The sequence below is a fragment of the Danio aesculapii genome, chromosome 8 (assembly GCF_903798145.1).
Source record: "Danio aesculapii chromosome 8, fDanAes4.1, whole genome shotgun sequence".
Lineage (NCBI taxonomy): Eukaryota > Metazoa > Chordata > Actinopteri > Cypriniformes > Danionidae > Danio > Danio aesculapii.
The window spans coordinates 41,370,317-41,383,480 of record NC_079442.1 but is presented as its reverse complement, the minus strand read 5'-3'; the positions used below and the strand labels follow the sequence as shown (position 1 = coordinate 41,383,480).

Genomic DNA, 13,164 nt, shown 5'->3' with positions numbered 1-13,164 from the left:
GCCTACTGTCTACAACCCCGGTGACACCACCAAAGACAATGAGCTTTTCTGCTCTCTCGCTACAATCAGAAGAACCAATAGAGAACAAGAGAATCAATGATGACCTCTGAACTGTTACCATTGGGTTTATGGACAAACACATGCTGGTGCTTCAGTTTTCATGAAAGTGGGCCTGGTTTTGTGCTTCTTTAATCTTACATATCTATGTGTAGTACTTTTTAGTCAAGTTTTACATAGGGTTGGGTATCAAGAACGTGTTCCATTTTAAAACTGTTGGGAAAAAAATTGGGGATTCAATATTTCAATTCAGTTTATCGATTCAAGTATTGGGCCTAGGGAATGCCATGATATTACAACCCAAACCATCACTGATCCAAACCCCATGCTTCACACTTTGGGCATGCAACAGTCTGGGTGGTACGCTTCTTTGGGGCTTTTCTGCACTAGGGCTATGCGATTTGGGGAAAATATCTTATTGCTTTTTTTTTGGACAGATATTGCGATTTGATTTGGGATTTAATTTTGTAGGCAAGATTCAGCTCAAGAATCTATCGTAGCTTAGAGTGCTAGTTAAAAAAAGAAACAGATTAACATATTAACTTACTCCAACATTTATTCAAAAATTTTTTTTTACATTCAGAAGCTAAACACTCATTTTTCTCTAGAGCAAACAGTAAACACAAATAAAATGCCCTTACCTTTCTGTAAACAAGTTCAACTCAAATTATGATTTTGGGAGATTATGTAGCTTATTATACAAACCAAAAATAATAATTTTAGAAATACAGAACACTCACTAAACTAACAAGGCTGATCTGAGCCTTTTTGTAGCTTATGTTGTCTAATAAAAACAAAAGAATTATCACAGATGCTACACAAAATATCACAACATCTCCTATAAAGCATTTGGATGAGGTTTTTATATCTCTCTTAGGTCACTGCATTAAAATGCACCGTGTCTTTAGCGAGGTAGTAAGTTGTGGCGTTATCTCCTGGTGCCCTTGTGATGTTTTTCTATATGGTGTAACAGCGGCAAACATGTCTGAAATTGAACTTTGCTGTTGCTTGTGTCACTGGCAACACTTTTAGTTGAGTTTTTAGCAAGACACTTCTCATATGGTGCTTTTTAGGTGCTGGTGGTTGTATTTCCCCGTGCTGCGGCAACAATTCTGCGACAGCTCTTACAAATAACCTGTTTTTTTTGGTATCTGTGACTTTGAAACCCAAATATTCCCATATTACCGACCATATATATATATATATATATATATATATATATATATATATATATATATATATATATATATATATATATATATATACATATATATATATACATATATATATATATATATATATATATATATATATATATATATATATACATATATATACATACATATATATACATATATATACATATATATACATATATATATATATATATATATATATATATATATATATATATATATATATATATATATATATATATATATATATATATATATATATATATAATTATTAATTTGTATATAAATTTTTTTATTGTGGGGGTTCCACATTGTTCGATTGCGCAATTGAGCAAAACAAAGGTGTGCTAACTCAACTGGCTAATAAGACTGTCACACACAGATGGCAGTCACGCATTTGCCCTGAGTGGGGGAAATTAAATAATACATATTTATTTCATATCGCAACCTCTTGCAATTAGTTAATTGCAACGTTTCAAAATCGTGATTGCGATTCGATTTCAGTTAATCGCACAGCCCTACTCCACACCATAACTCTCCCAGATGTGGTAAAGACAGTGAAGGTGGACTCATCAGAGAACAATACATGTTTCACATTGTCCACAGTCCAAGGTTTTTGGTGCTGGCACCACTGAAACCGTCGTTTGGCATTGGTATGAGTGACCAAAGGTTTGGCTATAGCAGCCCGGCCAGTTTGGTGGAAACAGGAGAGTTGAGGTGCACATAACTGAGCTGTGGTTTTATTTTGTTGCATACACCTTGGAATTCGAGCCAGATTATTCTGGATAAACTAACTAACAATTTTGTTCATTTTTTTTACGAAAACAGGAGACACATTAGAAACAAAAACGGCAACCAAAAGGTAACTCAGGGTTATACAAAGAGTGGCCAACACAAAATACATACATTCCTGATATCTCACACTCAATACACTATAATTACTATGGTATAAACACAGCACTACAACATACAAAAGAGAGAGATTGACTTAGAATGTCACTTACCTGTTTAATAATGATTTGATCAGCTGTAGTTAGAAACTATGCTGTTTTAGGGTCTAAGAGCTCTGTTGTCACCTTGTGAATGAACAACAACCGTCTTTGGTCTGCTCAAAGACAGGCTAATGGCTACTGATGCGCTGTCTTTCAGAAATTATAAATATTTAAAACTGACACTATCCTTATAAATAACTGCATGGCTACAATTAAGCAACTATTTTCTCGACTATCGTCACAGTTAAAAGTTACACCCTTTTATTGATATGGACTAAACGTGGGAGGAATAAAAGGTTAGGACATTTTTCTTGAAGTATTTTCCCTTTTTTCCCTTCAAAAAACATTGGAATCAGAACAGAGCATTGATAAGAATCAGATTTGATAATCTCCAAACTAAAATGACACCCAATTCTAGTTTTACATCACAACAATTAAACTGGTTTCCCATATGAAAGAGCCTCTCTGATTATGAGATACTGTTAATAATATGAACTTGCACTCACTGTGTTGGAAGGGCAAGGGTGCTTGGCTGGACTTTGGGTCTTCGTTTGGCAGATGTTCCCATCTGATTGGCTGAGCGTTTGAGTGACTGTTGGTTCAGAAGACTGGAGGCCAGACCAGCATGATACTGCAACTACAGAGAAGAAAAAAAACCCAAAGGTTTATTTAAAAGTGCTGTCACGAATACCACACATTCATCTGATCACGATTAAATCCATTTCACTTACACTACTTTCAGCGCTCGCCCAATTCATTCCATGGCTACTGTGTCAAAATTGAGTCTCAAACATTGAACCAATTCTGAAACTAACAACAAAAGTGTCCAAAGAAAATCCTATGGCTTTACAAAGAACAGCTAAACGTTTCAAATATAATCACCAGACTAATTGGGCTTTTAAGAATTGTTTACCCAAAGCAAAGCTCCAATCTTGTCTACAATCTGTTGTTCTGAGAGAAGCACACACAGTTGCTTGCATATCGTTCCTCCATCACGTTTTTCCTTGTGTTCCTCTAGCCCACCTCCTCCCCCTCGCCTCCTGTCTTACTATGCTGAACGTAACACGGCGAGTGTAATATCTGTGGCTTTGATGCTGTAGTATCGCAGAAGCCTGTCATTAGCTCTTTCGCTCATGTGATGAAACCATGCGAAAGGTGTCCACTACTCAAAATACACAGCGGCAACGCTCTGTCACTCAAGTCAGAAGAGATGTTAATGTGACAGAACTGCAGACGCCACCAACCTCATGCCACGGACATCAATCTGGCATGCTTAAGCAACATCTGGGCAGATGCATATTAGGGAAAGAAAGAGAACTGGGCGACATCAAGGTTAGCTAAACGGACTGCAAAATAAAACAAAAACAAATAATAAAAATAATAAACGTTCAAATTGCGGGGCAGCACGGTGGCGCAGTGGGAAGCGGTCTAGTCTCACAGCAAAAAGGTTGCTGGGCCGGTTGGCATTTCTGTGTGGAGTCTGAATGTTCTCCCTGCGTTTGTGTGGGTTTCCTCCACGTACTCTGGTTTCCCCCCACAAGTCCAAAGACATGTGCTATAGGTGAATTGGGTAAGCTAAATTGTCCGTAGTGTATGTGTGTGAATGGAAGTGTATGGGTGTTTTCCAGTAAAGGGTTGCAACTGGAAGGGCAAAAAAGAAAATGAAGGAACGTTCAAATTGTGTTATGGCAATTGTTAAATTACACAAACCACAATTTTCTTCAAACTTCACTCTAAAAGTGGTAATGCTTACAACAATAAACAACTAGCAACTCGTGAAAATAAAGTGTATAAAAGTGTATATATCTAAACTTTGCTACAAGATAACAAATGATAAATGATTTAGTTTTTTTTTCTCATTACAATATATCAGTATATTTATTTCTTACAATATTTTATTAGACTCAGGCTGAAACCGAAACTGATCAATCTTATTTATATGGAATATTGAATAATTTATTACACATATTGTACAACTGTTAATGGGAACACAAGCCAAATACATCAAACTGCAACAACATAACAATTTAGTCTATTTAAAATTAGTTAAATGAATTAAAACATTAATTCCAACTTAATTAACGATTAACCATAATCAAACAATAATTAACGATAATCCAACGACTAATGTTAAACGATTAATTGCAACTAATTGCATACAAAATGAAAGTGTGCATTTACATTTACAAAACACAAGTTGTATGTGTACTGTGTATAATTATTTAAATATGAAAGCATGCATACATGTTAACAAAGGTAAAGGAATAGTGTGTGTGTGTTCGTGTGTGTGTGTGTGTGTGTGTGTGTGTGTGTGTGTGTGTGTGAGATATCTATGTATCTACACTCACAGAAATATTTCATCCAAAATTTAAGATTTATGTAATTTTATTACATGACAAATTCCCATTTATATTTTTTTCATAATTTTAACACAAATCTACCAAATAATCTTTATACTATTTATTTTCATAAGGATAATAAAACCTATTTATTTTAAATGCATAATCCTCAGGTTTACGTAATTAGTTCATGTAAAATGTAATTATTCTAAATTAATAATAAAAAGTGTATTTATTTAAAATACACAAAGTTTATTGTATAAATTGCATAATAATTAAGAGAACTAAATCGGGGTAACTAAAAAAAGATAAATAACATTTATTTGAATCATGTTTAATGTATGCTTATATACTAAACCAAATTAAACAATGCATCACATTGAAATAGACCAACTGGAAAATTCCAGATTTATTTATATTTGTCTTTGATACAAAACTCTGGATTGAGCCAAGTTAACATCAGCCAACATTTAGGAAACCATCCATATGAACCCACTTACACAGCCACACTCGAACATCACATGACTGCTTGGACACCCAAAAAAATAAATAAATAAAAAATAAAACTGTACTCCGAGATCCATTTTCAGTCCAGTGTCTGTACTTTCGGGGAAAGCTTGGTTGAGTCCAGGTCCATCAGGATTTTTTGGTACACCTCAAATGTACACTTCAGGCTTTTAGGGTAGTTCAAATTGAGCGCGTAGATCAGGCCATATAACATAACGCATGCATGAGTGACACTCTTCAGTTTGTGGAGAACCTCCACACCTTCCAGCACAACACGGACATCAGTGAAGCGTCTATCACCTTGACCATGATCCTCTGATTGTACTTTGTAGATGCCCATGGTTTTTCCTGCCATGTCTTCCTCTGCCTCTCTGGATTCAATGTCCTGGAATGTATAAACACACACTTATAATATTACACACACACGCATGCACGCACACATACATACATCTTTTCATTAAAGCACACAGCATATATGCATTCATGAGAATGGAATGGATGCAAGTTCAGGGTAATGACCTTAAGACCTGATCACCCCCTAAAAGCCTGGAAAAATAAAAGTCACAAGGCTGTGGATAATAAGTTAACAACAACACAATGCATTTTTATTTATCCAAGTATTAGTCTTGTTCTCACTTGATTATGGGTCAACCCTTCACTTGGGGTGAGGTTTTCTGTTTTAGAACGGAGGGATTTCCGGGGAGACTGCAGAGATTTTTCTTCCAATGAAGCCCATAACCTGCCACAAAAAAATGCAGTTAAAAAAAGTTAACTAAAAATGGAGATGCTTCTCATGAATGCTGTGCACCTTTCTGCCAATGTAACAATTTATAATCTGACAATCAAGTCAGGATGAGTGTAGTATGTCCATCAAGCCTGAAACTTAAAGGGATAGTTCACCCAAAAATAAAATTTTTACTCACCCTCGTGTTGTTCCAAATCCATATCAGCTCTGTTTATCTTCAGAACACAAATCAAGATATTTTGGATCTGATCCTCCCATAGACACCACTGAAAGTGCACATTCAAATTACACAAACCTACTAAAAACATAGTTAATGTAGTCCATGTGACATGGGTCACTCAATTTGAACATGATAAAGCAACAAGAATACTTTTTGGCTGAAAAAATTATAAAAAATAAAGACTTTATGTTTGTGGACTTTAAATGTGCATTTTCAGTGATGTCTATGGGAGGATCAGAAAGCTCTCGGATTAAATCCAAAATATCTTAATTTGTGTTCCAAAGATGAATGGGGGTGATACGGGTTTGGAACAACACGAAGGTGAGTAATTGATGACAAACTTTTCATTTTTGGGTGAACTATCCCTTTAAGAGTTCCATCCTGATGAAGCGGTTTCTTCCAATGAAATTACTCTAATAAACCGCAGGTGCACCATGACGTCACTTACTGCTATAAAGCTCCTATCATTACATAAAACGATAGAGTTTACTCCACATCCATTAGCCCCAACAGTAAAAAGATCCATGCTTTTAATTGTACTGCTTTATTTACCTTTTGGCATTGGGCTTTGGCTTCACTGACTGCCTCAGATCCTCCACTACCTTTTGACTGACAGACAGACAGAGAGAGAGAGACAGAGAGAGAGAGAGAGAGAGAGAGAGAGACAAAGAAGAATAATTATCTCCTTGTTTTTCTGTTTAGACAGCAACCATAATTATACTAAAAGGTGTGCTAATGGATGAAGACAGAAATTACAATATTTTGTAAACTATAATTTAAAGAAAGATACAAGAATCCACCAAAATCTAATTTTACATATTTTTAAAATCTATGTTACACCTGTAAGATAACAATTAAATACAAAAGAAAGAAAGGAGAAGGAGAGAAGGACCGTACAGTGGGGGACAACAGTGAAAGAGCAGGAGGGAGAGAAAAAGAGACTAAGAGGAGAGTAGGGTGGAGACTGAGGTAGGGAGAGGGCAAATGAAATGGAAAACAGCTGATTAGTCCTTTACTAAAATGTCCACATACTTGCCATATCTTCAGAGACGACAAGAAGGCTTCCTTTTGCGCGATGTTCTCAAGGCGCTTGAGTTTGTAAGCAGACAGTCCAGAACATGCATCCTGGTGATACAAGGCACTTCTTAATAAACATTTCCAAAATCATATCAATGCAGTAAAATCATTTCAGCTTCATGAGCACTAGGAAATGTCTGTGTCATCACCTTGTTGTTTAGGCGAGGATTGTTGTTTCTGGCGGAGAAGGGGCATGTGGGTGCCAGAACCCGGACAACTTCATCTTCAGGTTCCTCTGGACCAAGCGGATTTAATTCCCTCAGAGTGACAGCTCTACCACCATTTACCTTGCATGATTTTTTTTATTCAAAACAACCCAATGGACTCAATGTTGAAATACTGGTGGTCAATGTGTCCTCATGTCCATTCCATTCTCATGAACAATCCATATTATCTAGATGGAAAAATTACTGGCACACTATTCTGATACATACCACATATTCTTTAACAAGTGTGTCCAGGTCTTCATTGAGGTAGATGCTCAGACAGCTCATCACACAATCTCGCCTCACATTGACATCTTCATTCTGTTAAAAGCCAACAGATTCAAAGACATTTCTCTTCTTGACCACACCAATCACCTTGTTTTACACTGCAAAAACTAACAATCTTATAAAGTTTATTTGTTATGGAAACTCATTTTCAGGCTCCTTAAAATAAGATGATTGTTACATCTTTCTATCAAGCAAGTAAACTCCCATTGATTTCAGTTAATTTTAATTGTTGTTTAATTTTATTATTCTATATACAAGGCTTTACAGTATAAAATGCTAAAAGCAAGTTTCGATAACACTGATATTGTTTTATTTAAATTAATAAATTTTTATGGAAGTGTTTTAAGATATTTTATACTACAAATTAGGTAGAAAATCTTGGTAAAATTTTGTTTTTGCTAGGTACCTCAGTAAAGCTCACAAACGTCAGAAGTCAGAGAAAAAATCTGACATATGAGCTTCCCAAGCTTCACAGATGACACAAACCATATATTTATCAGATTAGACAAACACGTACATTATTCATCTGGGCCATTATGGCGCTGATCTTTCTTCCTGCAGCACCACCTTTGGCATTAAAAATCTCTATCAGTTTGCCAGAGTGACAGTCCAGTTCTCCAAGGAATTTTGAGGTCAGAGGTACAGTTGTCAGTCGCATAAATTCAAAGTTGATCTGTAAAAGACAACACATAGGATACTGATTTTAAATGTTTGTAAACATTGATAGAACAAATTACTACACTTCACACTTACCTCACAGATGTCAAAAAGTGCTGGCCATCTGTCTACAAACTCTGCAATTGCTGGCTCCTGAAGAACCTCCTGCCTCCTTGAAAAAGTATGCTGCATCTTTTTTCTTCTTTTTTACTTCTGTCAGTAAAGCCACTCTTTTTGCCTCCATACTCTCTATTTTTTCACCACTGGGCATGCTTGGACAGAAATTAACTTCTGCCTTCCTGGGCTTTTTCACATTAGCATCAGGCTTCTCCTGGCCTCTTCGTTTATTCTTCAAAAAGTTGACTGTAACCTCAGGATGTCCAGCTCGGCTGAGAAGAAAAACATTTTAATAAATAGACATCTATGACTCTGTTGAATTGTAATTTAATTTCCTTCACCACCTTGCACCAGCATAAATTGGTTAATGCAGAAGAAAGGGTGATTCGGATATGATCAAAGCTGATTAAAACACACCTGAGTTTTGATCTGAAATTTTAAGAACTTTTATATATATTTTGCCCAAAATAATCGCAGTCTTAGTTAACTCTTTCCAAACTTCAATAAATAACACGTATAACATGCGTCACGTTCTGAATAAAGCAGCATCAGATCACGGTGGTCTCGTGAGGTTAAATAGGTCATAATTCCAACTTATTCCTGAGAACGAAAATTAAATGATCTTTCAAGCCAGCGCGCTGTGTTTGTTTGTGGGCGTGCTGCGTGCTCTGCCGAGAGAGTTAGAGGGACAACCAAGCGGGACAACATTTGTTTTCAAAATGAGTTGGAAAGTGCAGCTTCCAAGCTTTATGCAGGTATGTCTCTCATGTATATCTCTCATGTATTCGTGGAGATTCCGCAGTTTTTTTCTGACCAGTGTTCATGTCGCACGCGTCTCACATGGTAATAACAACGCCTCGTGGGCGGGATCGCATTAAAAATAATGAGCTCAGACTGAGAAACTGGACATAGTGTTAGCTTCACACTGATTACGTTATCAAACAATATTTGTTTTCAACATGCACTCGCTGCATTTAAAAGTAGACACGTCAAGCTTTCTGCAGATATATGTCTCATGGCTGTGTGTTTATTTTTCGCGGAGTTTCAGATCATTTTAGTGACGCTAAAACGGTTCACGAAGAGACTAAAGAAAGAATGCGTACACTGTTTACTTTCCTTATTTTGCAAAAGCACACACTTTTGTTATTATTGTAAGTGTACCCAAAAAAGTAGACACTTAACAAATTGGATTGGTGTATTGCTCTTATCTGTACGATAAAAACTGAAAGTGTAATTTAAGTTCTTTTCGGGGTTAATTTGATTAATTGATGCATTTTAAAGTTGTTTGGCTAAGCTTACTGAAGTTATGATTCTAACGGGCATCTGTATTCTCCGGTAAACCAATGTACGATAAAACCGTTTAAAAAAATCACAAACTACATAAAACTCACCATAAATGGATTAATATTATATATACTCGATGCTAAATAAAAAAAGTAATTAGAACAGGAGCCATACAACAAAGGATGTTTCGGATTACTTACCAACATGTGTGTGATGGATTCCCACAATATCCCGAGGGCTTGTGTCCAGCGAAAGTGATGTCATTTCCTGTTTCCAAATTGATTTTTTTTCATAACTTTGATGAAAACCAATCACATAAACTTTAAATAACAGAATCTTGTTTGTTTTATAACTCTTATTATTCAAACAATGTTAGTATTTATTAACTAATTGCATTAAATAAATTGTATAATTGATTAAATCTTTTAGAGTATATTTACTTTTAATGTATAGATTTTAAAAATATTAGTTTTTAAATAAAGTCAAATAGATGTAAATGCATAAAAACTAACTCTGCCATGAATCATTTCTGTGAGTGTATCTATCTATCTATCTATCTATCTATCTATCTATCTATCTATCTATCTATCTATCTATCTATCTATCTATCTATCTATCTTCGTATACACACAGACGCCATAAAATTATATAACTATAACAAAATCATCGAAAAATATTAATATTTATATACATTAAAATACATGCATGTGCGCATTTATAAGAAATATACACAACACATGCATACAGTATATTATGTAACACAAACTTTTATTTTTATACGTTATTAGTCATGATTAATGCATTAGAGTACTTTTCTTAATAGACAAAACAAAATATGTCAAAAAGTAAAAACAAATAAAGTAAATAATAAAATTGTGTTAGAATAAATATGTTTGATGTTATTTCGCCGTGTCGACTCCCTTAATGATACATCTTTGAGCCAGGTGTAACATATGGGGGCTCGTCCGGGATGCGTTAAGTTGTCAGTGATAGTGTGTGGATGCAAAACAAAACAGAGTTTCCCAGTACTGGGTTGCGGCCAGAAGGGCATCTGCTGTGTAAAACATATGCTGGAATAGTTGGCGATTCATTATGCTGTGGCAACACCTGATAAACGAGGGACTAAGATGAAGGAAAATGAATGAATGTATTTGGAAGACACAAAGGTGAGTAAATGATGACAGAATTGTCAGATTGGGCAAAACATTTTAATTCTCAACAAATACAGTTAAAGTCTTTTATTGAACATTTCTGCATGTCCTTTTATTGCAGAAAAAACAAGCTTCGCAATATTATGCTTTAAGCTAACTACCAGAAGGCTAATGTGATATTGGATAAACTATGTTCAATAACAAGTAGTTTATAGCTTAAAAAACTACACCTCCAAAGTATTTTCTACAGTACCAGTGTTCTGGGCTGCCGGCTTGCTGGGAAATCTTAAGAAAATCAATAGTCCTGCAGCAACACGCGCGGCTGCTCGCAACACAAGCGGCGACAAAAGCGATCTCATCAGGCTTCGGGATTCATCGGCATGCTCTCCCACACAAACCGGCTCTTAAATTAGAGCCCGCATAGGCCCGTGCCTCATTAATTGCTATTAAAATATTCCTCCTATTGAGCTAATTAGCCATGTTGGAAGCAGCGGAGCGACGTTTGCTGAGTGAGAAGCAGACGGCACAGCACTCCCCCTGTTTAATTTGGCTGACCAAAGCAGCTGTGTTAACGGGGAATTATTTTAATTAACTGAATCTCCTTTTCGTAGCTAATGAGCCTACTTGGTAAGGGCCAGATCTTGTACGAGTGTAGTGTGCGGTGGAAAGCTGGGCTCCAGCTGTATAAAAAGCCCTTGCTAATAAATAAAAAGCCTACATAACAAGGTAAGGGGAGAAAAATAAAAAACAACAAACAAGATGACAAGATGCTGTAAAGATGGCTCAGGCAACTTTGAATGTCAAGTGGCTAGAGAGTTTTGGTGCATTAAAAACATCCAGACCAATCACCGTTGGTTTAAAGATTGGCCTCTGGCAGCTGCATAGGTTTGTTAGTGTTTCACAGAAATGAGAAAATGCTAGTGAATGCAATGTTAAGATGCTGCTGCTTAAATGTTTATAATATTCAAACATTTCAAGATAAATATTGACATAATTCTAATGTGTTTGATTCATTTCAAACTGAGAGTTCAAGCTAATTTACCCTATACTAATATTTTACAGACGTTCTACTTATATTAAATAAAAATGATTCATATGTGTATATTTTTTCCATTTCTACTATATACAGTATGGTTGCACGATACTGGAAAATTGACATTGAGATATTTTCCCCCCAATACAAGTATAATTTCACCACATGACTTCAATCCCAATTCGATTTTTGTAGCCCTATCCCTTCCCCTTGGCCCTTGAAACAGAGTGTGAAGGGGAAGGGCTTCAAAATGTACCCCTAAGAAATGGGAGACCACTACAACACCTCCACACGTCATCATATGTCAACGTGATCTCTTACTCTATATGACATCGACGATCCCGACTGCTGTAGTTATTCCAGTTGTGTTATTTTTGGTATTTATCTTCAGGAAATCACTGAAGGTAATGATCTGTTATCATAACGATCTAATGTGGCAATAAGCTCGTAACTCTACTGTGCATTTACACCAAGGCCATATTCATCTATGTAAACACACAAAAAAACAATATTAACTTTATAGCAGACACTGTAAAAAGCTCATTACCAGCCACTAGACTTTTCTGACAGGGTATTCAAGTGTCATCGAGTGACAATGTTGCGGGACTGCTATACAGGAGTTATTATTATGCATTACAGATAGTAAAATTTGGCGTTTTTTATTTTAGCTTTTTTTTAACATTATGGTAAAACAGGAACGCAGTTATGAATGTATTAAAACATTTGCTTGTTTGTTGTAAAAATTCATATAAATGATAAAAAAAAATGGTAATCTGTGCATCTGTTTACTTCCGTGCACAGCTATGCTGTCATTGTAGGTGGTGTAATCTGAGATATTTTCTCACCCCTTGGTTTCGAATGTGGTCCTGAAAAATCTCTGTTTCGAGGGGTATCTAGCCCTTCCCCTTAGCTCTATGCCTTCAAGCTAAAGAAAATTGGGACACCAAGGGGAAGGGAAAGAGGAAGTGCTTAGGGGAAGAATCAGGTGTGGGCCTATGTCCATATTGCCCATCCCTATTGATAAGCTTTGGTGAGAATAAATAAAAACTCCTCCTTCGAAAACTATATTTAAACATTTTTATCATTTCAGACGACACAATTTTTTCATGTAGAACATTCTAACTGAATTTATTTAGGAAGAAAGGTTGTAAATACTGTTACATGTTAACAGTGAGTAAACAATATTAAAAGATAAATGTTGAAAGGCTAAATTCAAATTAAAATAAATAAATAAATAAAAAAAAAATAAAATAAAAAAAATAAAGATATTTTGTCAATTAGAGGGCAGAATGAAA

The 13,164-nt window shown here is 35.6% G+C and overlaps 2 protein-coding genes across 3 annotated transcripts in view; both read right to left on the bottom strand.

The window, feature by feature from the left end:
* Positions 1-13,164, bottom strand: part of med27 (mediator complex subunit 27) — a 124,706-nt gene that overhangs the window by 81,051 nt on the left and 30,491 nt on the right. The window contains exon 3 of the mRNA XM_056463987.1: positions 2,752-2,882. Coding sequence (XP_056319962.1) covers positions 2,752-2,882 — 131 coding nt within the window. The remainder of the gene's footprint in view (positions 1-2,751; positions 2,883-13,164) is intronic.
* On the bottom strand, positions 4,994-9,161 carry LOC130233785 (uncharacterized). 2 transcript variants are annotated; one of them, XM_056463988.1, is made up of 5 exons: positions 8,819-9,161; positions 8,381-8,673; positions 8,145-8,300; positions 7,568-7,660; positions 4,994-5,476 (listed from the first exon to the last, which is right to left on the bottom strand). In XM_056463988.1, exons 2-5 carry the CDS (start codon positions 8,474-8,476, stop codon positions 5,171-5,173), a joined length of 651 nt encoding a protein of 216 aa, XP_056319963.1. In that variant the 5' UTR covers positions 8,477-8,673; positions 8,819-9,161; the 3' UTR covers positions 4,994-5,170. The 2 variants fall into 2 exon arrangements, with proteins under 2 accessions (XP_056319963.1, XP_056319964.1); XM_056463989.1 differs by lacking the exon at positions 8,819-9,161 and having other exon boundaries at positions 8,381-8,749.

What these genes read in the sequence shown, in the direction of transcription:
- LOC130233785 (XM_056463988.1), bottom strand. Translation starts at nt 8,476, where the DNA reads ATGCAGCATACTTTTTCAAGGAGGCAGGAGGTTCTTCAGGAGCCAGCA. An exon ending in CACTTTTTGACATCTGTGAG is followed by an intron (nt 8,301 to 8,380) that starts GTAAGTGTGAAG and finishes TGTCTTTTACAG; the next exon opens with ATCAACTTTGAATTTATGCG. An exon ending in TAATGGCCCAGATGAATAAT is followed by an intron (nt 7,661 to 8,144) that starts GTACGTGTTTGT and finishes GGCTTTTAACAG; the next exon opens with AATGAAGATGTCAATGTGAG.